General features: G+C 44.7%; 1 protein-coding gene across 5 annotated transcripts in view; it reads left to right on the forward strand.

Annotated features, from left to right (window-relative positions):
* Positions 1-22,714, forward strand: part of PXDC1 (PX domain containing 1) — a 123,071-nt gene extending 100,357 nt beyond the window's left edge. For 4 of the 5 annotated variants that reach the window (XM_021389206.1, XM_021389207.1, XM_021389208.1 and 1 more), the window contains 4 exons: positions 10,653-10,744; positions 11,027-11,144; positions 14,761-14,872; positions 20,534-22,714. In XM_021389206.1, coding sequence (XP_021244881.1) covers positions 10,653-10,744; positions 11,027-11,144; positions 14,761-14,872; positions 20,534-20,651 — 440 coding nt within the window. In that variant the 3' untranslated portion in view covers positions 20,652-22,714. Of the gene's footprint in view, positions 1-71; positions 449-10,652; positions 10,745-11,026; positions 11,145-14,760; positions 14,873-20,533 lie in introns of those variants that run through there. The other variant, XM_021389205.1, reaches the window with a different exon arrangement.

The raw sequence follows: 24,178 nt of genomic DNA on the forward strand, positions 1-24,178 counted from the left end.
CACAGGCTGCCAAGGAGCGGGGGAGGAGGGGGGGAGCAGAAGGGGCCGGGCCGCCCCGCTCCCCCGCCCCGGGGGGTGCGCCGGGTGGCACCCCCCGTCCTCCTCCTCCTCCTCCTCCTCCTCTTCCTCCTCCTCCCCTTAACTCGGCGGCGGCGGGCGGGGCGCTTCGCTTCGCCCTCCGCCGGCGGCGGGATGGCCTCGGCCGTGTTCGAGGGCACTTCGCTGGTGAACATGTACGTGCGGGGCTGCTGGGTGAACGGCATCCGGCGGCTCATCATCAGCCGGCGGGGCGACGAGGAGGAGTTCTACGAGATCCGCACCGAGTGGTCGGACCGCAACATCCTCTACCTGCACCGCAGCTACTCCGACCTGGGCCGTCTCTTCAAGCGCCTCCTCGACTCCTTCCCCGAGGACCGGCCCGAGCTCTCCCGCTCCCCTTTGCTCCAAGGTCCGGCCACGGCTTCGCCTCTACCCGCTGCCTCCCCCGGGTGGGGCGGGCGGGTGTGCCCGGGGCGGGCAGGGGGCGAACGGCGGGACGGGACGGGACGGGACGCGGAGGCGGCCTTTCGCGGTCGGAAACTCCTCCCGGGCCGCTGGTTCCCATCGCGCCGTTTTTATTATTATTATGGATTCTGCGAGCGTTGGGTCCCTACGCCGCTGTCCCCCCGGGAGGGCCCGTGAGGCTGCGGGAGAAGGGCTGCGGCAGGCAGCCCCCGCCTGTCGGCATGTTGTTTGCCACGGGGACTGGGGGAAAGAAAAAAAAAGAAAAAAGAGGCTGCGTCGCTTGGCAGTGGTCGGAGCGAGTGTGCAGCGAGCGCAATTCCTCGCATAACTTTCTGCGCAGCCAGGATTGCAGAACGGTCCGCGCCGCTCTCCTTCTCTCTTTTGGTTTCCGAAGGGGCTGGCGCAGCCCGGGGGTGCGACCCGAGCTCGGGGAGGATTGCGGGGGTCCGTGCGCCGCTCGGGGGCCGCTTTTAATGCGTTTGACGTTTGGGGAATATTTTCGATGACAGTGCTGCGCTTTGCTCTGAATTATTTCAAGCGCGTCGGGCGGCACGGAGCATCTATCTTGTGGATCGATGTGCGCTTTTCCAGTCTCACTAGCTGTCCGGGTAGTTCAGGAGCGGGGAGAAGCCGGTATCCGATGTACGGTTTCCTTAGGGGAAGCCCTCTCCGCTCGCCATCCGGAGCCGCAGCGCTCCGCGCACCGGGGATTGAATGGGGCAAAGCGGACCCCGCTCCGTGCCGGGTCCCGGCGCAACCCGAGGCGGCGGCGTCGCCCCGTCTGCTCTGCGGTGCCGGGTGCCCTCTGCAGGCGGCCGGGGCCGGGGGCGGCGGAGCGGGCTTAGTCCCCGCTGTTTCCCTGCCGAGGCCGCCCGCAGCCCTTTTCTCCTTTCTTAATTGCGTCCAAACTTTGCTTTTGCAAATTATGAAAGAGGAAGCATCCTTGATTCTTCCATAAGACTCGGAGCCGGCAACCTTCAACCACCTTTCCCTTGGTACCAGACCCTGGTAGAATCCGCAATGAGCGAAGCGTCAGTCCAGGATTTGAAAAATGGAAAGCTAATAGAAGCAGATGGTGATCTATTCAGGCTGGAGAGGAGGTGGGGGTTCACTCTGCAGCATAGACGGACTACAGTCAGGAGTGGCTTCTCAGCAGTCACCTCATGCTTCACAATTTCAGTAACACTCCGTAAAATGAAGCTGCTCCTGCGCTAAGAAAAATGACTTTGCTGAGTGTGCTTGTGTTCTAAAGTGACTGCCCACAGCCTGTGGAACTGCATGACGCTGGGACATAGAATCGTAAAACCGAATCATTAAGGTTGGAAACGGCCTCTAAGATCATCTGGCCCAACTGTCCACCTACCACCAATATTGCCCACTAACCCATGTCCCTAAGTACTGCATCTGCTTTTTCCTTAAACACTTCCAGGGACGGTGACTTCACCACCTCCCAGAGCAGCCTGTTCCAGTGCCTCACCACTCTTTCTGAGAAGAAGAATTCTTAATATCCAACCTGAATAAGAGTCCCATTTAGCCAAGTGATGCTGATGCAGAGTCTGACTGTGAGTGCACACTGCACGAGGCATAGGTGGCCCTTAGAAAACCTCCGGGGTACGCGTGGTTTCTTCATATCCTGTTTGAAGGCAGAGGTCTTGCTGCCTGCAGCGAAGCTCAGTATATTTAACCCAGCAAAAAACACCTGGCGAAGGCACAGATTTGTGTGTGAGCATTCAGTCATATACATCTGTGTGTATATTTTCATATATACATCTTATGCATGCATACATTGTGTATATGCATAAGAAATATGTTTGTGTGTGTGTGTTTATCATTCTGAAGGAATCTGAATATTAGCTGGGCCTTTTATCTGGAGGAAGTGGTAAAACGTTGCAAACCAAATTTGCATTGCATTGAAGGAATCAAATACTCCTACAGATTTCCTTAAGGAGCATTAAAAGAGCTAGAATTATCCTGCAGCTGGGTCAGGCCACAGTATGCTACATGTGAGGGGTATGAGGAGTGCAAGGCTGAGCTTTTTCACCTTTCTAACTTCTTGACGAAAAAGATGATTATTTTTCAAATCTCAGCAGTGTCAGCAGGAGCCGGTTGTTACCATTGTGCACTCCTTCTCCTCTTCCTTGGATGCGCGAGTGCTTGCAGAGGAGGGGATGGGAGGTATGACATTCTACACCTGCTGTTGCCTTATCCATCCTTTGGTAGGAGGGAAGAGGAGGCCCTGGGGGCTGTGACACGCCTTTAAGAACTGACAACATCGTGTGTCAAAGTGCACTCCATGCATGCATCTGGAGTGCGCTGTGATGCTGAGGGCCAACTTCAGGCATCCTCCCGGGGAGCCAGTAAACAGGGCCTGGTAGGTGCCTACCCACAGTGTGACTGAGTATGATTCACTGCTGGTATCTGATTTGTGTCTGAAATGTGCCCTTCCCTTCCTCCAGGCAAGCGCACAAAAGAAGATCACAGAAAAACATGGGCTGGTTCACTCTTAATGCCACTGGTCTGTCTGTTTCTATGTGCAGAGTGAACTGCTTTTGTATTTAAATTTCTTTATGAGAAAGACAGCCCCGTGGACTTAGAAGCTGACTCAAAATCAGTGATTTAGCAGTAGTTGCAACAGACCCAATAGATGTAGGAAGTGAAATATTAATCTGGGAAAGTACTCTTTCTTTTAAGCTCCTGTTTTCCCTTAATATTACTTCTGAGGATTCTTGGATAAGATTTATTTTAAGACCTGACCAAGCTTCAATGCAATCATACATCTGTCCCCAACTTTGGTGCAGGCATAGAATCACAGAATCTCAGAATATCCCAAGTTAGAAGGAACTCATAAGGATCACTGAGTCCAACTCCTGACAGTGCCAGACCCTTTGGTTCTCTTCCCCTTCAGGTTTCCCTCACCTGATTGTTGCCGCCGGGGTTTATCTGTGGCTCCCCAGAGCTTTTCTCTTATCACCTGCCATGCTGGCTCTCAACCTTTGTCCAACCATAAAAGCTGTCCAGCCGCAGAGGAGCCTTCCTATGGAAGCTTTGCGCCTGCAGCATGCTTGTAGCACAGTGCAACTCCCTCCTCTCCTGCAGCAGCCCCTGGGCAGCCCTTCCTGGTGGCTGATGCCGAGCTCCAGCTCTTTCCTGCATCACCAGGAAGCCATGCGCCAGGAAGTGCTTAGGAAATCCTCCAGGGTTGCAGCCCAAAGGCCTCGTGCAGAGCAGGATTCCTGAAGATCCATCCGGGAACATGATGTTTTCCTGCACATTTCGCTGTGAATGCTGTATTCATCACTTACGATTTTCTATATGCTGCGTTACGCTGTTGTTGTTTACAGGGCCATCTGGGAGGGTGCTTTATGCAGAGAGAGAACTCCACTGAAGCAGCATAGTGCTTTCCACAGACAGCAGCTGTTTGGGTGCTGTGACAGTGCAGATAAATACACTGCATCTATTGTGCTCTTCCCATTGTTGACATTGTCAACAGTTCATTAGTGGGGCTCGCTCAGAGCATCTGTCTGGCAGACAAAGGATGCTGCTCTCGGTTATCAGAGTCTAGCAGTGCTGTGAGACTGAAATTGAGTTTGGGGCTTCTGGGGTTGGTTTCTTTATTAGCTGAATTTCATGGTTCATCAGTAATGATGGAGATAAACAAAGCTTGCCATGTCGTTATAAAGCTGGGCACAAGTTGCCTTTTTTGGTGGACTGAGGCAGCGTGTATGGGGGGATTTTGGTGGGGAGGAATGGAAATGAGGTTGTTTTCTGATGACAGGTCTCACCTGATAAGGAGCCAGCACTGAAACTGGCTGTAGGAGCTTGCATTTTTCATTAGGCTTTGACTGCTTTGCTCACTTTTATCTTGTGCTTCTTTGACATCTCGTTTCTTGTGGCTCATCAGGCATCAAGGCGGGAGCTCTGCGGGGAAGGGCTATCTGCTGAGGTCTGTCACTGGGAGGTGCCGTTTCCACATCTTTAATAACCCTGAATGGAAAGCCCAGCAGCTGGAGGTCTGGGCTTCTCAGCTTTAGCTGAGGAATGTGCCAGGGCCCTCAGGTGGCCACGGCCACAGCCCTTGCTCTGGGTGATGTCACTTGGACAGTTTGAGCTGTGCTTTGTGCCACCCGTGTTTTTACATCTGCTCTGTGTGAACTGTCAAGGAAGCAGTGGCTTGTGCTAGAGCTAAGAGCATGCAGTGTTGTGAAAGCTCTCTGTCTTTCAGTGTCTAACAGATTTATTTCAATATCTTCAACGTCCAAACATCCATCCTCCTGCATCCCTCTTTTCAACTCCATCGTATCTTTTTCTCTACTCCCTGAGTAATGCCACCAAGATGTACCATGTGAGCGATACTGTATGAATAGCAAACCCTTTGTAACAGCTTTAGGGACTGCAGTGGTTTGTCATATGCATGAGGTGGATGGATTTCCTTGTGTGGGAAGGGGCAACTGTGTCTCCCCGGAGAGAGGAGTGCTGTCGAATTAAGGAAGAGGCATCAGCGAGGAGCTACAAGTGCTGCCTGACTAAAGCCACGGCCACAGCTCTGGGACCTTATTCCACGTGATGAGAATCAGATGCCCTAGAAGACAGTATAAATCACCCACAGAGAAGAGAAAAGTGGTATCCTGGTCTCTTGTAATTGGTGCTCTGATATCCCTCATTGCCTCTAATTATCTGCCCTTCTCTGAATCTTATCACGTCTTTGGACTGAAGGGATTCCTGTGGTGTTATTTCTGCAGAATTATTGAAGAAATGTTGTGTGAAGCAATCTTTCCCATCTTGTTTTTTCTGGTGGATTTTTTTTTGCCTCTGAATATTCCTTTGTCCTTCTAGCAGCATTTATATATGCAGAAGTCAACTGAACATGGCTCCCAGCAGCTTGCTCTGACCCTCCTTTGGATGGGGGATTGGACCAGCTGATGGCCTGAAATCCCTTTTGTTGTGCATCGTTTTGTGATAGCATATACCTCCACATGTCTGAGACCTTCCTGCTCTGTCCCCTGGAACGTGACTCGATTTGCTTATACACGAGAGTTTGAACGTATCTGAGGGAAAGAAGGAGTAATGAGGGAACAAGGTATAAAAGATTGAGCATTATTGTATTAATAAATACTGTAAGTGGGGAAAAGGAGTATGTCTCCTGTTGAAGCCATACAGTCTGGTCAGGAGAGAGACCAGAGTAGCAGTCATCTGTGCAAGACAGTTTAGGCGTCTTCCTTAAAGATCTGTAATCCCTAATTGCCACTCATGGACTTGTGCGAAGAGATAAGGATGGGCTCAAGATAAGAATCTATAGGCCATAAATCTTCATTGCAGTGGAGATTTAGCAAAACACATTGAGATTTCTGCATGTATTTATCTGCTCTTCCATTTTTCACTTTGATATCTACTCTGCCATCTTCCTCACAGGGGCTGGGGAGAAGATTAGGTGAGGAGAGCTCAATGCAATATTTTAATCTTTAAGTGCATACTGTAATACATAGTATTAATAGAATCACTATTCCATCTTGCACATATCTTCAAAAGTACGCTTTGGCTTCTGTTCTTTCTCAGTTGCCTATACTTGCTGAAGTTTTTAGTGGGCAATGTTGGTGGTAGGTGGATGGTTGGACTAGATGATCTTAGAGGTCTTTTCCAACCTTAATGATTCTATAGTTCTATGATTCGATAACTAATTTGGAGAAAGCAGGAGATCTCTTGCATATTCTCTGTTCTTCTCCTGACCAAAAGCCTCAAGGGGAGTCCTTCAGGCTGGAGAAACAGGATTTGCCCACAGTTTGAGGTCATGCACACATAGTGGTTTGTACATAGCAACACCTCTCCAGAAAAACAGATGATTTTGAATCATCACTGAGGAGTGATTTATGAGACATACTTGATTTAGGAATGGATTCACTCTTCCTTGGAAGGCCCTAAAGGACTCCTTTGACAAGTTGCTCATTGAGGGCATCACCCATCAGGGCCACGTCACAATCTCATTACAAGCTGTGTGGTGCGTTAGAAGTGGTTGTCAGCATGTCATTAGTTGCAGACTTGGTGGCTCATAGGGCAGCAATAAGACAGGCTGTCAAGGCTGGATGCTGACATCACTAACTGGCTCCCAGGTCGTACTCCTCATCTGCTGAGCTCGTTTCCTGCTCCTTCTCAGCTCTGGGCCTCTCTCCCACACCACAGCTGAGCATGCCAGGGACACAGCTGCTTGCCTGATCTGTGAGGCTCTTGCAGCTGCTCTGGCACCAGGGTCCCAGAGCAGGAAGGATGCTGCAGGCCCGTGCTGCTGTTTGTGTTGTGTTTTTCCACAGATGTGTTGCTATGTGTGAAGTTACTATGTCTGCGTGGTCTCAAATTGTGGGCAAATCCTGTTCATCCAGTCTTAAGGACTCTGCTTGGGGCTCTTGGTTAGGAAAGGGGCAGGGAAGATGTCTAAGGGAGTGTCTCCTCCCCTGAAATTAGGTCGCTGGTTGCAGGGGCTGTGCACACAGCAGAACACTGCTGAAAACAAATACCTCAGGTACGGGCAAGTGCCACTCTTGGTCACACAATGTGCCTGTATTGTCCCTCCCTTGACCCAGCGTGTGGTCTCCCTTGTGTGCAGGGCGAAAAAAATCCTAGGGATTTGTGGTATTTGGCAGAAGGCTTTGTAGTAAAATAAATCAATAAAATAGAGCCAGCAAGGCTCCCGTTTACCAAGCCCTATAAACACAGGTGTTTATAGTATTTAAATCACTTGAAATGATAGTTAATTGTCCAAGCACAGTATGGGTAACAAGACAGAGAGCAAAGTTTTCCTGGGAGGAGTTTGCACATGTTTTCAATTAGCAGTCAGCCAGCAGCCAGGGCAGAGGGAAAGGCATGAGAACAACATTTCACCATGACCTCACTGAGAGATTTCCCAGCTTTGAGCTCAGCTCTGTGGCATACTGAACAAGTGGAAGAAAGCGCAACTGGTTCCAGGCTACTGGCTGCTTTATTAGTGCCTTCTCTTTGTTTTAGGGTGAGCTGCCTGAAGAAAGGTTCTCAGAAAGATGGAGGGATAGGCACATACTTCTGCTCTGTGGGCAGAGGCAGAGGCTTTGTGACACTCTGTAGCTGCTATACAGATTGTTCATAATTACAGAATATTCTGAATTGGAAGAGACCCATAAGGATCAGTGAGTCGAACTCCTGGCTCCACGGAGGACCACCCAACATTCGAACTGAATGTTTGAGAGCATTGTCCTAATGCTCCTTGAACTCCAGCAATTTACTTCCTTGGGGAGGCTGTTCCAGGGCCTGACCTTCCCCTTATGCAGCCCCATGCCATTCCCTCGAGTCCTGTTGTTGTCACCAGAGAGCAGAGCTCAGCACTGCCCCTCTGCTCCCCTTGTGAGGAGCTGTGGACCACTGTGCTGCGTACATGGTCAATGTATGTACAGCAAGCCCAGCGCGCTCACCTTGGGACACCATGGCACGTTTTTGTTGGGGCTTGTGACAGCAAACAGCCACGGGGGCTGGAAGGAAGCAAGTGGAGGGAGCGGGCTCCACTCCTCCCAATGCCTGGGCAGGCGGCATCTGGCTAAGGGCAGCACAAATGTTGGGCTGTAAGCAGTCCCTCAGGCTGTGGGATCACAGCCCATGACGAGTTGAAAACCACTGGCACATCTGCTAACTCTTAAAAACAGAGCCTTTTAGACTGACGATAAATGAGGTCCTTACAATCTCTGTAGCTCTTGCAGAAGAAATTACAGGGCTCAGCATATATATAGGCAGTCAAGTGGTTTCTGTGTGTTTGGGCTGCAGCACAGGAAGGCCGCTCCCCAGCAAGCTCAGTTCCCTGCAACCAACCACAGTGGGCCAGCAGCTTTGCACCCCAGAGCTGCACATCCACAGCCATTCAGCACGTATAAAGGCATCTTTCCATGCAGATGTATCACTTACTCTCCTTCCTACGCTGACTGCCTTTTGGTTTTAATATTAGTAAAAGCTTCAGTAGGAAACTGTGTTTACTGTGTAGGATGTTAGAACATTCCATGCCAGTTTCCCAGTGGGTTTGCGTGCCAGTGCCTCTCCAGCAGCCTGAGAGAAGGATGTGGGACTGGATTTCCTGGTGAAGGCAGATTGTTGTGAAGCCTCCCCTGGGGTGAGCTGTGGAGGTGCCGCAGGCTGCAGGCCTGCCTGGCTTCTCTCACTGGGGCTTAGCAAGGCTGTGTGGAGCTGCAGATGCCTCTCTTGATTACTAATGAGAGAAAATCCCAACTGCTTGGCTCCTTTTCCTTAGAGTACACAGCACACTGTTGTTGGTGAGGTGGATTTTTTTCCCTTCCATCAGATGTGGGATGGGCACATACTTGTGGATGGGGCAACGCGGAGCCGCCCAGGCCTGTGCACACCCAGCAGTTAGGAAGATGAAGTGTGCTGGTCTGCAGGTCAGGGCTGAGGCATCAAGCACAACCCAGCTAACACACAGTATGTGGACCCACGCAGATGAGTTAATTCATGTTTACAGCCTTTCAGAGAGTCTCCGTGCAAAGCTACTTGACTGTGGTGCACACCAGCCAGATCAGGATACACTGCTGCTGTGCTTGTAGGCCTGTCTCTGCTGTCAGAGGAGGGAGCGTGCTGTGCCAAAGAGGTGGCAGTGAAGCTGACACACTAAAAAAAATGCAAAATGAGGGATGTCAAGCAATAGAAAAGCTTATTATTTTGTGTGACAACCATCAAGTAAGCCTGGCTGCTCCAGAGACAATCTCGTTTTATTCAGAGCTGTAATTTGAGGAGAGCTGGCAGCTTCAAAGTCACACTTTAGCCTGGAAAGTTTATATGTGGTCACATCACACCATTAACACAACATGGGCCGATGCAGGCAGAAACATTCTATGAATGTTGGCCCCAGATGATGTGGGTTTGACAGCTCTTTCTGTACCTTTGTCTTTTAAATAGAGATGGTTGCGCACAAGGAAGACTGCACTTACTTAGACAAGTTTAGCACTTACAATTTTAGTATATTGAGGTGACTTCTCACATACTGCTTTGCAGATGTCTAGTTTGGGCTTATTTTTTCTTTTTTCATTTTTTTTTTAATTTTCATTTTTATGTAGGTGCTTTTGGTTTATCTTTTTTTTTCTGCTCCAGCTTTCAATTATTTTATTTATGTGTTTATTTGTTTTAACCAGTGAATCTTGTTGACTTCAGTAGTCTCTTAGGTATTTCAGTTCACGTGTGTATCTTGTTTGCTGGAAAAACTGCATGCATGCAGAGCCAAATCAATGGTTGAGTTAGAACAAATGCAGTTGAAACACCAGAAATAAAGGGGTTGTTAGAGAGGTGTCACATACTGGGGTTTGCTTCACCTCATATTTCCTGTACATGCATATGACCTGTGCTGAATTTCCCTGGGCCTGCTAGGAGAGAGGGAAGCTATGGACACCCTGCAGAGTATATATATGGAATGTGGTATTACACTTGAAAATCACCCTATCGAGCAATTCAAAATTAGAAGCGTTGTAATGCATCATTCTGGACAACAGAACACAAAATTTCCATGCTAATCTTTTCTGCAGCTCTGTGATAATTCAGTAATTAAAAAACAAAAAAAAAAAAAACCAAAAAACAAAAAAAACCACCAAACAGTTGTTTTGCACTTGAAGAATGTGGTACTGAGAAATGTTCTGTGGACTTATCATTGGGATTTACATTCAGAGAAATACATGTCTTCTCTTGAAGCCTTTTGTTTAGCTTGTGCATAGTCCTTTCCTCTGATCTGTGGGTTGTGATTTTTGGCTTTCTTAGGTTTTCTTCTGCTTTTTATTGACAGAAAAAGGATGAATCATGGTTCTGGGAAGCAGAAAACAGGCATTTTCATTATCGTTGCTGGCAATGCTGTGTAGCAAAACTGGGTGAGGGTGTAGGTGGTTCTTCTGTTTGTCTTGCAGCTCCTAAATGTGATCATAAACAGCTGAACTTGTGTTGGGCCTGAGACTGTGTAACTACACCCACCTTTGTTTGGGTACACATTTTATCATCAGTGTGGGTTAAAAGACTTATTTCTGGAAGGCATAATATTTGAGTTCTTTCCACATCTTGAGCTGCTGCTTCTGGCTGCTGAAGTGTGTGTACACGTGAAAATGTGTATGAAGCCTATGCCCACAATCTGTTTACTTTGTTTTTAGGGCTCATCACAATAAAAGAAGCCCATGATATAGAAGCCAGACTTAATGAAGTGGAAAAGCTTCTGAAGACTATAATAAACATGCCATGGAAGGTGAGTAAGCCAAGTTCCATGCTTAGCCCAGCTTGACTCCGCCTTGATGGTGACACACACTTGCATGCATATTAGAAAGCGATGGTCTGTGCCAAAATGTAAAAGAAGCAACAGTCCACTGAGTGTCTTGGAGAAGTGCTGAGTGCCAGAGCCATGTAATGATGTCTCCAGGCAGTTGCTTGTAATAAGTCTTTCTGTTGTACTAGGAAGAGATAGAAAGGGAGAAGAGAAACAAAGTGTTGGTAATTAAAATGAAATTCTCTTTCTTTTTCTCTTTTCAAGTATTCAAGATCTGAAGTAGTCCTCACATTCTTTGAGAGATCTCCTTTGGACCAAGTTCTAAAGAATGACAATGTCCATAAAATTCAGCCAAGCTTTCAAAGTCCAGTTAAAATATCAGGTAAGAGTTGTTTGCTTCCAGCAGTCATCTCAAGAATAAAGAATGAAAATGACTTTATTAGTTGTTCTTTTTGTTCTTTCTCCAAGCAGCTAGCAAAAGCAGTGGTGAGAATATTAAATAGTATTAGGTAAGAAGGAAGAAGAAACACCACACCTTGAACACAGTGTGTGCAATTCTAGTCTCTCTACCTCAGACAGGAAATAATTAAATCTTAAAACACACTAATAAAGGACAGAGATTTAAGTCATTGAACAGCTTCTCTAAGAAAAAGGTCAAAGAACTACACTTCAACTTTGAAAAGAGATAACAGTAGGGTTATGATGGCAGCCTACAAAGCTATGAATGGAAGGAGGTTTGATTATCCTGTACTTCTCACCAAACAAGAGCATCAGTTATCCAGTAAGGCTGGCAGATGATAGGCTCTAAACAAACAAAATAAAGGTTAAATATTCTGTTGTTTTCATCCAGAGCTTGGCTAGGGAGTGAAGTCATTGTCATAGGATACCATGGAACTGAAAGCATAAATGACTTCAAAAAGGAATTAAGCTAGCAAATGGGGGAAGAGTACATTGAGACCTGTCACAGATGGAGACAGTAGCAAGTTTCTAAAACACAGACTGCTGGAGGGTAAACTAGAGAGCAGTATCACTCTATACTTGCCCATCCTTTCAGCCCACCCTCTCTGAGTCTGCTACTGTCTGTTGTTAAAAGGTGTATGGACATTTGGTGTGTATAGTTTTGTACTTCTCTGTTGAAAAGTTTCCTTTGAGCCTGGTGGGAACTGCAGATTTCTCCTTAGGAGCTTGCAGTCTGTGAGCTGTCCAGTGAGGTGGCAGTTTTAGTGTCACCAAAATCTCTTATTTTGGTGACTGAAATAAGAGTGAAATACTGCATAGTCCTCCATGGTGCAAAAGATCTTTAGCATGAAATACATCAGGTTTCATAGGTACTAACAGTACTTTGGTTAATGACTAGGCAATGCGTCAATATGCTGAAGATGTAGACAGTATGTCTTAAGGATTGACCTCATGAACAGGGTAGACTTCTTTTTTTGTTAGTGGTCTGGAGCTCTGATACTAAGCAAATTAGTCATGCATTAAATATCCTTTTAATTAAATGGCAAACTGCATAGGAGCCCACCAATAATTATTTAGAAACATAGTGTCTAACACAGAGCCTAAGTGAAAAATGTGGCCTTGCCAGCCAGTCTGGTGCCTTCTCATAGAGCCCCTGAGCACAGGATGCAGTGCAGCACAGGATAGTGCTCATCGAGCAGAGCTCCGGGGGGCCACACCTCAAAGGGGATGGTGCAGGTCTGGCTCCCTGAGCCCGAGAGGTGGGAGCCAACAAGAGTGTTTAATGTTCCAGTTGTGAGTAGGGAGCTTTGGATGATGTCTTGAGTTGATGTAGGAATCAAAGGTGAAATTTCTCGTGTGTGTTTCCTGACATCAGTCATTGTCCAAGGGCTGGATGTGGTTTACATGCTTTGCTTCTGAGCATCCAGAAATGTTTTCAGCACTGAACTCCAAGAGCATATTCACTGTTTTCTGTCTGAAATATGTTGCTACCCTCTGAGAACAGGAGCTGCAGTGTGAGTCCTTGCACCTGCCTATTATGAAATGAGGGATCCGAAAGAACATAGGTGACTCTGAAAGTAGTGTCTCCTACTTATTTCCATGGAAATTACAACAGATACAAAAAGCACAGTAACACTAGTTGTTAGAGCAGAGTTTCAGCTACAAAACACTATTTTTCAACACAGTCACCACCATTAGCTCTGCATTTTCACCAGCAATGAACAAGAGCCTGCGTGCTGCACTTGTAAACATCTCCATCAGCAGAAGTGACCCACTGTCACCACTGCTGAAACGCACCACCTACCGCCTCCCTGTGCTCACATCCACTGGTTGGTCTCCACAAACATTCATCAAGTGTCAATGAATGTCAGTGTGTAGTGGATACAACAGAGAGATGAGGATCAAGAGAGATCTAAATTCACAGTGAGGGTGTCTGGCTGAGAGACAGAGGCTAGCAGTAAAGGGAAGCCTCCTGCCAGCCTGCATGTAGAGGAGCTGTGGAAACCATATTAGCTGAAAAATAATGTGTTTTGTTTTAAAGTGATCTAAATTGATTTTAGTAGCCGAGTCATACCTAATTAATTGGAGGAAGAACGGAGGAAGACTTACGCAGCTATTCAAAAGCACCATGTGGTAGTCTGTTTCATCGTTTAACTGGTTGCTGCAAATAAATTTTTAGCACTTAGGTGGAAATCTGATGATAAAATGATATTTGCCTCATCTGAATATTGCACACTGGGAATGGTTTTGGAGTCTGACTGTTGTCAGTAGATGGCAGTAAATGTTAGCAAAGCGGTTCACGCTGCAGTAAAGTGTCCTAACTTTTAGGTCATGGCAAGGACACTAGGAAGAATTGTGGCATTCTTGTTGGTCATAGTGCAGCTTTCTGCATGGCTTGCAGACTCAGAAAAACAGACAAACAAATTTTGTGATCTCTGAAAAAACGAACTGTCCTTCATGTAGTCCTGTCCAGAGTGATGAGTGATGGGGAAGAGAGAAAGCTCCCCCTCTTTGATGATAGCTGACTTTGAATTTATGGTGTAAATTGTATTCTGCAACACAATGCTGGCTCAAAATGAGTCATGGCAGAAGTGTGATTCTGCTGGTTTTCCATGTCTTTACCACCCCCAAACATATGCTGCTGAAGCAGGCCGCAATACAATACAGACTGACTTTCTTCAGAAAAATATGGAAGTGAGTTCTGGCTTGACTTTTATGCAGTAATATGCAAACGTACACTTACAAAATTACCTCCTTCCTCACTCCGTTCTGCTTTCCCACTGATTAGAGAAGTACATTCCTGTTGTGTTGGCCCCAGCATTGTCTGACATTATATGATTAGAAAAAGTTCTTGTTATTTACCTAGTTTCCCTTTCTGTGTAATACTGACATGGTTAAATTTCTCATTCACATCAAATGCTGCTCTTTAGTTATAAACACTTTCCCTGGTAGTTAGTGAGTGAAATTAGATGTAAGTTTAGCTATTCTGGACTGGAGACTTCTTACACAGTGACAAACAAGTAAGTAGAATTGAGGGCAGCATAGAAGACAGTATTGTTTTACATGACTTAATGATGGTTGTTCAATTAATTTGGAAGGTAGCTTTTTATTTCCTTTCTGCTGTTGTTGTCTTTTTCTTTTCTCTTTTTCTTTTTTTTTCCTGCTTAACTTGTTTAAGCCTTGGAAATCAGTCTAAGAGAAATATAATTATGAGAAATGATAGATTGCAACTATATGGATGGTCTCCCATTCTGCTAAAAGTGGTGCGTATTTTGCCGCTGGCAGTAGTGGGACTGAAACCGGGCCTTGCTTCAAATGCTCTGTATTGGGAATTGATGATGTGAATGAAATTGCTTAAGCACTGGTAATTGTAGGTGTAAGAAGCTGTGAAGCAAACTCAGTTTCTGCTTTCCTGTGCAGATGTTCAATATTACATGCACATCCCTTTTCACCATCATGTCAACTACGTATGATGTACAGTTATTTCCACCTTTCTGGTTTTTGGACTCTCATCTTGTTTTCCTTTCATCTTCTGACAGAAATCATGCGATCAAATGGATTTTGTTTAGCAAACACCGAAACAATAGTCATCGACCACAGTATACCCAATGGAAAAGAGAAGCACCTGGATGTAGATTCGGCAGAACACTTGTAAGTGTGGTTTGTCCACGACTAATGCTGTCGGGCTTCAGATAAACAGTCACTTTTTGGGTTTTCTTTGTTTCTGTAGCAGGACGCTACTCTCTGTATAGGAGCAAGATTGGTGCAGTTGTCATTCTAACTGTTTAAAGATTACTGGGCTTGATGGTAAGGCTTCACAGCTCTTTCCATTAAAATGGATAAAATGACTCTCTGGGAATTGACCTCGATTGGTCCTGTCTGTAAGAAAAAAGCTGTGGCTGTCATAGGGATCCTGTTAGGTGAGAACAGAGGAGCTTTTTCTTTCTTCCATGACTGTGAAGAGAGCTGACTTGAGCCCAAATGTGGAAACTGAAGGATCCTTGCAGACAGACTATCCCAAATATTTATTAGGGAAGCAAAACACCATCCTGTGAGGAGGGAAATACATCCCTGAACTTTATCAAAGGAAGCTGGGCAGCTGCTCAGTTGCTGCTACGCTCTTTGAGTTGCTGAGACATGTATCTCTTTAAGGAGGAAGGATGTTAGATTAGCCTTATTTGTAAATTCTGCCTGCTAATGCATGTAGGTATTTTGGGGTCAGAGACCAGTAACCAGGAAGGCTTTCATTTAGGTCTTAAGTCAGTGCTGTATTGACAGATGGGTACTGATGGAAGTCAGCTCCTGTTGATTTCTGTCATGGAAAGTGCTTGATGTTTCAGTGGTCTTCAAGTAATGAAGCATTTAAATATTTTTAATGAGAAACATTGACCTACATTTTCATTAGAGCAATCAAAATGATGGGAAAAGAGCACTAAAAGCCTTATCTTTAAGCTTTATCTTTGAATTCAAGGCTCTATCTTGCTGTGTTTGAAATGTGATCACTGCCAATCTGCAGTAGGGTTTAGAGCTTGACAAGATTTTGTCAGAGTCTGGAATGTATCTGGCTCCACTGCAATTTCTCAAAGTCCTTCTGTTAATTTTTATTAGAAGGAGTGTTTAACACTCACTGTTTTGAGCCTAGAATTTACTAACAGCATTTAAATTCATAAGCTTGTATTAAAGAGGATGAAATGATGCATTGGACATAATTCTATGATGCCAATGTCTGGTCATTAAAGTTCATAATTTATAGTAGATCACGTTTTAGTATTGAGAGTGATAAATGGTCTCCCTGGTCTAGTGGGAAGTGTCCCTGCCTATAGCCAGGGGGTTGGAACTAGGTAATCTTAAAGGTCCCTTCCAACCCAAACCATTCTATGATTCTATGAAATAATTAGAGCAGATTACCAAAGAAGGCCTTTTCCTGCCTCATTTTTATTATTTCAAGAGGTTTTTATTTAAAAGTATGCTTTGGCCCAAGTAAAACTTCTTGGTCTGGAATCAAAAACCGCTGTCATCTAGTTGTCATCCCAGTGTTCATCCTACGCAGAAAGTCAGAAAATACTACGGCAGGAAAATATTAATATGATAAAAACTGAGTGGTAGGTGTGGTTTCCCAGAAACCGTGGTGGAAGAAATAAATCCAAAATAACAGCTCAGCTTTGTGCATCTGTATTTTAACTCCCTTGAAGGAAGTTAAATCAAGTACAAAGAGGTTAATAAGTTTTAAACGTCTGTTGTACATGGTGACCTAAACTTGCCCTTCTATAGCTGTATTTTGTATTTGGGAGGTAGTGGCCAGGAAGTAATGGCACTCTTGTAGAAAAGCTGTCTTGTAAAGACTGAATTTTTTTAAAATAGAAAAGTTTTCTGTATTGTTAAGTGTAGGCTAGTAACCTGGAAAGGAAGTTTTTAAATCTTTCAAAACCCTATGCAGTTCCTTTTTGTTTTCTGTAGAATTGGATTTACAGAATTCACATTTTCTATTCTGAAATTAGACTTAATTCCTTGTGGACTTGTCTATCCTCAAGTGGGGAGTTTCTCCTTTCAGTGAAAATCCATATGGATTTTGGTTGCTGATGTACTTGAATCAGACATTTAGCAAAGCAAATGTATTTTTTGGATAGAAGCACCTGGTAGCATTCATTTGCTAAGGCCCTGCTGCACTGGTTAGCTGTTGGATTGCTTGCTGGGTTAGCCACCAACTGGCCCATCACCTGAAAAGTCTGAAACTTCTGGCAAAAGAAACTATCAGCTTTTTGCAAGTTGGAATTTCTTACTCTGTTGTTGCTTTTTGCTTCCTTCATTTTCTCTCTAGTTTTAGTTGGCAGAATACCCTGTTGTTGCAAAATGTGGTGAACCCAGTGTGCTCAGCCTCCATGTGGCAAAACCAGCTCTTATTTATTTACTTCTTTCAGTACTCTGCAGTGCTCGCAAAGCAAAGGTGGTAAATAAATGCATCCAAATGCTTTGGTTTTGTTGCAGAGAAGTACCTTCCTCTACCAGGACTGTTTGCACTTCTCTCTCCAGCCAGCAGCAGGCAGCAGAGGCTTTGGAGCTGAACATGCTGCCTTTTTGGCAAACTTGCTTCAGTCACAGGTGTTTATTTTCAGGACAGCGCTGGTGCTGGCACAAGCATCTTGTTGCCCACGGGAGAAAATTTCCTGTGTGGCAGTGCAAAAGCAGCATGGAACTGGTAAAGTTAAATGCAGAAGGTTTCCAGGAAAACAAAATCCTACGCTTGACAAGAAAAGGAAATGCTGCTCCTGTGCTTTTTAGTCTTAGATGGAAGGAGTTCTGTTCAGGTACTGCTTGCACATAATGTGGTGAGAGTTCTGTAAACTTTATTTTGGGGAAAGACCTGTTGGTAGTTTGATGTCTTACACAGCTGCTAGCTGTAACTCTGATTTACTGGGTTTGGTATCCTCCAAACACTGTAGAGCACTGCTTTGCAGACTCCTGTGCCTGCACTTCCTTTCCAGCAGCAAGGAATGTTTTCTGCCTTCCCACAGCATATGAACGTCACTGCTTTGTACCTCACATGCTGCTTGTAGTACCTTATCAGCAGGACTGAAGTACCACAAAATCTGTGTGGACTTCCAGCTGCAATAGTCTAATTTTCTATAATTAGCAAGAGAAAAAAAGCTGAGTCCAAATAGCTTTCTTGCTTCCTTTTCTGGCATTGTCATTCTGTCTGCCCCACTGGTGTTTCATAACCTGTTGTTTCTGGACCACTGGTGCTCTGTAAGACAGCACAGCATCAGCTGGGAAGTGATTGCTGAAAACTAAGTCAAATCCCTTCTGCACGTGTTCCCACACATGCAGGCAGGCAAACAACTTGGAGGGAGCAGGGAAATGAAAGCAATAAACGTTTGAAGCTCAGTTGACATTGAGTTTTTATATGGTCAAAAGTAAAGACCACAGCAACAGCACTGCAGGATAAAATCCACGAGTTTCTGTTCAAAAAGCTGTGGTCCTCATAGTTTGAGATTGAGAAGGACCAAGCATGAGTGTAGAAAAGAGGCAGAGCCATCTGTCTTCGTACATTCCAGGATTTAGGGACACTGCTATCCAATAAGCTGTGATGCTTTCCAAGAAACTGAGTTTTGAGAAGAGGTAGGAGTGGGAGATGTTATCTGTTTCTTTATCCTACCAGTCTTTTTAGATCTTCTGATGTACTTGATTCTTAGGGCTCTCTAGGTTGAAGTTAGAAGGACATCTGCAGTTGCATTATTTAACTGCACGAGTCCAACTGCCATAGTGAAGACAGCAAGACTCTGTAGGACAGATGCTGTAGTCGTTGTTTCCTATTTGTCTTAAACATTTGGCTTTATACAAAGACAAATGCAGGGAGGAGATTCTCACCCTTTCACTTCATGTGTACAAGTTCAATCTGGATACAAAGGCAGTTTCCGTTCTACATTTGTGTGGGAACTGAGGCATTTCGTGTCACCGCCGAATGCTATGAGAACAAAATGGAAGAATGTGGACCTCAGCTTCATGACTCACTTTTCCAGAGCTCACTTGCTGCTTCCTTCCTTAATGCTAGTAGCTTTGAAAGTCACAGAGGACAAGATGATTTGTGTGCGTACGCCATGGTTCTCACTGTCCTATGGCTGATTCATAAACGTGGCTGTGTCGAGGAGAAGGTGGTAGTTTCTGTGAAATTTTTCTAGACTCGTAAAACTCTAATTTCAGAGGTGTCCAGAGTTGCCTGATAATGGCTATGTCCCAGGAAGTTATTCATTTGTTAGTAGGAGAAAAGGCCTAGGAGATGAAAATGAATTAATCATGTTTTTGATCCAGCTCATCTTCAGCTGAACATAGTAACTAGATGTCATGAGATGTAAAGCTCAGGTATTATAATGACAAGTGCTGTGAAGATTCAGTGTCATACTGGAGAGAAGTCATAAAAAGCCCATTTCACTGCAGACTGCTATCTAAAGAGATTGAGAATTTGCTCTCCTGACATGCTGTGTATCTGTGTTTTGGCACAGTTGTATAAGGGAATAACTATCTTGTTTCACTCAAAGCTAACTGCTTTGCCCATACATTTCCATGGGTTACATTTAAGAGCAAGGAGCGAAATGGTTTTCACTTATATCTCAGCCCTCTTTACTGAGTGCTGAATTTTAGTTTACATAAGTGGCAGAAGATGTAATTTCTGATCTCTGCATTAGGAGAATGATATGTAGGCTGATGTCACAGAAACTGTAATTTCATGATTCACGGTTGATCTTCATGGACTTTGCTTGAGAACTTCTTGTGTATGTTTGAATTTCAAGCTGCCAGGAGAGGGAGTGAGACGCTGATGATTTCAAAAAAAGAATTGGCACTCTAGATTTTTGCCTTACAAACTGAGTTTCGCAAAGCTCATGCTGTAAACCAGCATTAGAAATACTACTACTGCAACACTACTTTGGTGGAAAGCAAGTCTACATGTTGAATTTACTCAGAAACTTAACCTGAGATACTGGTAGAGGCATTCTTGCTTGCAGCTCTTTTTCCAAATGACCCTCTCAGAAGTGTCTTTTCTCAAAAATTTCCAGGGGTTAGTCTTCAGATATTCTAGGCTTCTCCTTTTCCCTCAGTACTTTCCTTACAATTCCATCTACTTTCATTTTTTTTTAATTTGTATTAATGACTTTTTTTTTTCCAATCAACATTAATGACTTTTTGCATCAAAAGAGGACTGGCCAGCAGGGCAACAGAGGTGATTGTTCCCCTCTGCTCTGCCCTTGTGAGGCCTCAGCTACAGTACTGTGTCCAGCCCTGGGGCCCTGAGCACAGGAAAGACATGGAGCTGTTGGAGCAGGTCCAAAGGAGAGTCAAGAAGATGATCAGAGGGCTGGAGCACCTCTCCTATGAAGACAGACTGAAGGAACTGGACTTGTTTGGTCTATAGAAGAGAAAGCTCTGGGGAGACCTCATTGCAGCCTTCCAGTACTTAAAGGGAGCTTATTAGTAGGAGGGAGGCTGACTTTTTACATACTCTGAGAATGACAGGAAAAGAGAGAACGGTTTTAAGGGTGACTGGCTTTAAACTAAAAGAGTGGAGATTAGATGTTAACGGGAAATTCTTTACTCAGAGAGTGGTGAGGCACTGGCACAGGCTGCCCATAGAAGCTGTGGATGCCCCATCCCTGGAGGCACTCAAGGCCAGGTTGGATGGGGCCCTGGGCAGCCTGAGCTGATGGGGGGCAGCCCTGCCCCTGGAACCAGATGGTCTTTAAGATCCTTCCAATCTAAGCCATTCTATGATTCTATGACTTAATGCCTTTTTTTGTTTGTTTTGTTTTAATTTCTCCTTAGGTTTGAAAGTGTGAGTGACTTTACCTCAGAGTTAGAAGACAGTGATGATCCAACAGCTTATGTCACCAATTTGACATACTATCACCTGGTCCCATTTGAGACTGACATTCTGGACTGAGACTGTTTAATGCCACGATCAGCCAGCATCCAGCCAACCTCTTCGTCCATAGGCTCTGCTATCTCCAGCATTGCATCTCTGTGAATAAGGCTGTGCAGGCAAGATCAACAGCTGGGAAGCTGCAGCAAGTGCACCACAAAGCTGGCTTTGTAGTCTGGCCTTCTGTTGTGTCTTGCAGAGATGTCTTGTAAGGAGGTAACTGCTTCCCTGTGAACAACAAACTCATTTTCCATGAAAGCAAGACAGCAGAGGCCTCCTGGGGCTTGAGGAAATCTCTGCAATGTCTGTGGTAACTGCAGCTCTGATAGAGCCACTGGAACTCGTGCTGTGGTGTGCTGTCACCTATGCTTCTTGGCTTGCAGTGCAAGTTGAGGCTTCCTCTTTTAGGATACCACCAGAAACTTCCCCAGATGTCGTGCCCACACTTTTTATGCTGTGTAAGCGAGAAGGCAAGCAAACCAGCTGAATTTTGTCAGTTCCCTCTGCAGTTGCTTAATGGAGGCCTTGCAGGTCACTTTTTGCTCAGCTACCAGATGACTGGTGCCTTACATGAGATGTCAGAAACACCACTGAGTGCCTCCAGGATACAGAACACATGAGCCGACTGCTTTACTTCCTTTCATCAAGGGTTTTTATATAATCACTGAAGAGATGACTACTCTTTCCCTCTTTCCAGGAGCAGTAAAGCAGACAGTAGCTGGCATTGCAATGGACTACACATGATGTTTAGGTACCTGAATGATGTCAGAGGTCTGGAAAGCTGATGGGAAAGCTGAGCTGCCCTGCTAAGAGCGGTCAAGGCTACGACAGGCACTTGGATATGAATTTTGTCATGTGGACCAGAAAATGTGAATGGTGCTTACAGTTGTTTACATCAGAGAGATAGTTCCCTATGCATATTTCTCCCCAGAGGATGGGGAGGAAGCCAATGAGATTTATGGCATGTTTGGACTGAAAAAGAACGATAAGCTACAGCGTGCCTACAGTGGTAGGAAAAACACCCACTCCTGGGGCAGCCTGATTTGAGGAGTCTGCCTGGCTTTCTGAGATACACCTGTGGGGCCGGGTGCAGGCCTTGTTGTCACATGAATGCATTGGTGACAGTGGGAGCACGAGCAGGATTGGAACCTGCAGCCTCTTGACTACTGAGTAGTGCAAGGTTAAAATCTCCTTGGGGTCACTCTCTTGTAGAGCACTATGAACTCCCAGCTCTCACTGTGAGAGCTCAGCACTCACTGTCGTGACCTGTTGTTGGGCTTTTTGTGATCTAATTGCAGACACGAAATGGAAGGGATTGAAAAGTGAAAGAGGGCATTTTGAACGTGTTTCCTTGTAGTAGGGCTTACGTTGTCCTGAAGAAGTTGGTACAGCTCCCTTCCTTTGCAGACTTTTCGTTTCTATCTGTAGAATAACAGTCAAACAGCATTTGCTAATGTAAATAATAAATTATTTAGAATCCTAATTCTTTTACACAGTATGTTTTTAAAATATATTTTAAATGAAATAAAATATAACTCACCTTCAGTACACTTTCTCCAGCTTAAGGTGGTGCCTTCCTTCTTTCTTTTTCCCTCTCTGAAGACTCTTTCACAATCATGCCCAATCCTCCTTCTCTTTCCAGTAGTTTTGAAAAAATGCTGAGTTTTGGGAACTTCTCCTGTGCTGCGTGTGTTGCCTATACTGCTGATACATGACATATTCATGTGAAACCTCATGGCCCCACTGTTGATCTCATGTATAGGTGTATGTGGCTCAATGCCATAAAGTTCAGTGGAGGAATTCTGCACTTTTACAACCTTAAGTGAAAACAAATCTGGCACATACACTTTTTGAAGATCATGCAGATCTATGTACATTAAACTTCTGAAGTAGAAGGGGATATGTCCATACTTGTGCAAGGCTTTCTGAGCAGACTCTTGAATTTGAAATGTGGTGTTTCTTGTTTGTTTGTTTGTTTGTCTTTAATCTCATTAGTTATAATTCTTCTTCAATTCTTTAGTGGTTTAAGTGAACCGTGGTGGGTTAGTATCTGGTAAATAAATGTGTTGGATTGAGAGTTGAAATATTTGATTTCAGTCCCTGGTGCTACTGTCAGCATACCGTGTTGCTTTTGGTGAATCTACTTTGTCTCCTCCTGTCTTTCCTAGAGTTATGTTTTCTAGAGCACCAAAGTGTCATTGGTTTTTGATGCGCTGTTGTCCCCTGGTTTGTTTGAACATTCATAAGAATTTTTAACCCCATTATAACTACGTACCTTTTTCAAAGCACTTTAAGATCTATCGTTTAAAAATAAAAGAGAAACACTGCTGATTTTTAAAAGGTAAAAACACATTCCTCATTAAAAACAGCTGCATGCATATTGAAATCTTCATGGAAGGGGGGGTGTAATGCGAAGGAACTCATCTACAAACGGAAGTTGCACCGTTTCACTTGGATTTTTCAAAAGCCATTTTTGTCAAGTATTTTCTAGTGGTGTTGCTATGTAACTTATTTCACTTAACTAAAATCTATTTATTTGATAAATCAAACAGATATAAATGACTGTGTATATTGCTTTGTGCACAGAATCAATTTAAAATTACCTTTGGTTAAATCACTGCAACTTTCTCCTGTGGACCAGGTCTCTACAACTGGGAGAGATTCAGAGTATGAATTATGCATGTGGTAGGTTCATACATTCAGAATAGATCTGTGGTGAAGCAGAATCAATCTTGTCTTTGAGGAATAGTAAGTTTGCCTTTTACAATTCAGGATGCAGATTATGTGTGCACAAGGTTTTGTTAAATGATGACTAAGACAGTACCTTAGAATCATAGAATAGTCAATTTTATTGGAAGGGACCCACGAGGAACATGGAGTCCAACAGCTGGCTCCGCACAGCACCACCCAAAATTCAAATTCTATGTCTGAGAACGTTGTCCAAACACTCCATGAACTCCAGCACTTGGGGCTGTGCCCACCGCCCTGGGCAGCCTGTTCCATGCCCACCATCCTCTGGTGAAGAATCATTTCCTAACCCCAAACCTGACCCTCCCCTGACACAGCTCTATGTTGTTCGCTCAGGCCCTGTCACTGTCACCAGAGAGCAAAGCTCAACACTTCTATTTGAGTGAAACAGTAGAAAGTTAGAAATTCGGATTTAAGTTTCTGCAGGCGCCTTCTTGTTTATGTGGAGGAGATGTTGGCTTGTGGGACCTGCCTCAGCTGAACCATCAAGCATTCAGAAGTTAATAAAAGATGGCAAGTTGGAGTCCCAAGTGCTCACTCTGTGGATCGAACATTTTTCTTCTTTTGGAATGACTCTCTTCCAGGTCACAAAACATCCTTGCAAGTGTTTGTTGGGCATCAGGAGAGAGTTTACATGCATTTTTCCCTTTTACAGGAATTCTACCCTTTTGGGGAATTTTCAAGTCATGAAACAATCCCTCAAGAAAAGAATTTATCTTGAAGAAGAAGTGAATACCTTAAAACAAACCCCCAAAACATTTCTTGGCTTCTTCCTCTTCTTTCACCACTGTGGCTGCAAA

Source organism: Numida meleagris, chromosome 2 (genome assembly GCF_002078875.1).
Source record: "Numida meleagris isolate 19003 breed g44 Domestic line chromosome 2, NumMel1.0, whole genome shotgun sequence".
Lineage (NCBI taxonomy): Eukaryota > Metazoa > Chordata > Aves > Galliformes > Numididae > Numida > Numida meleagris.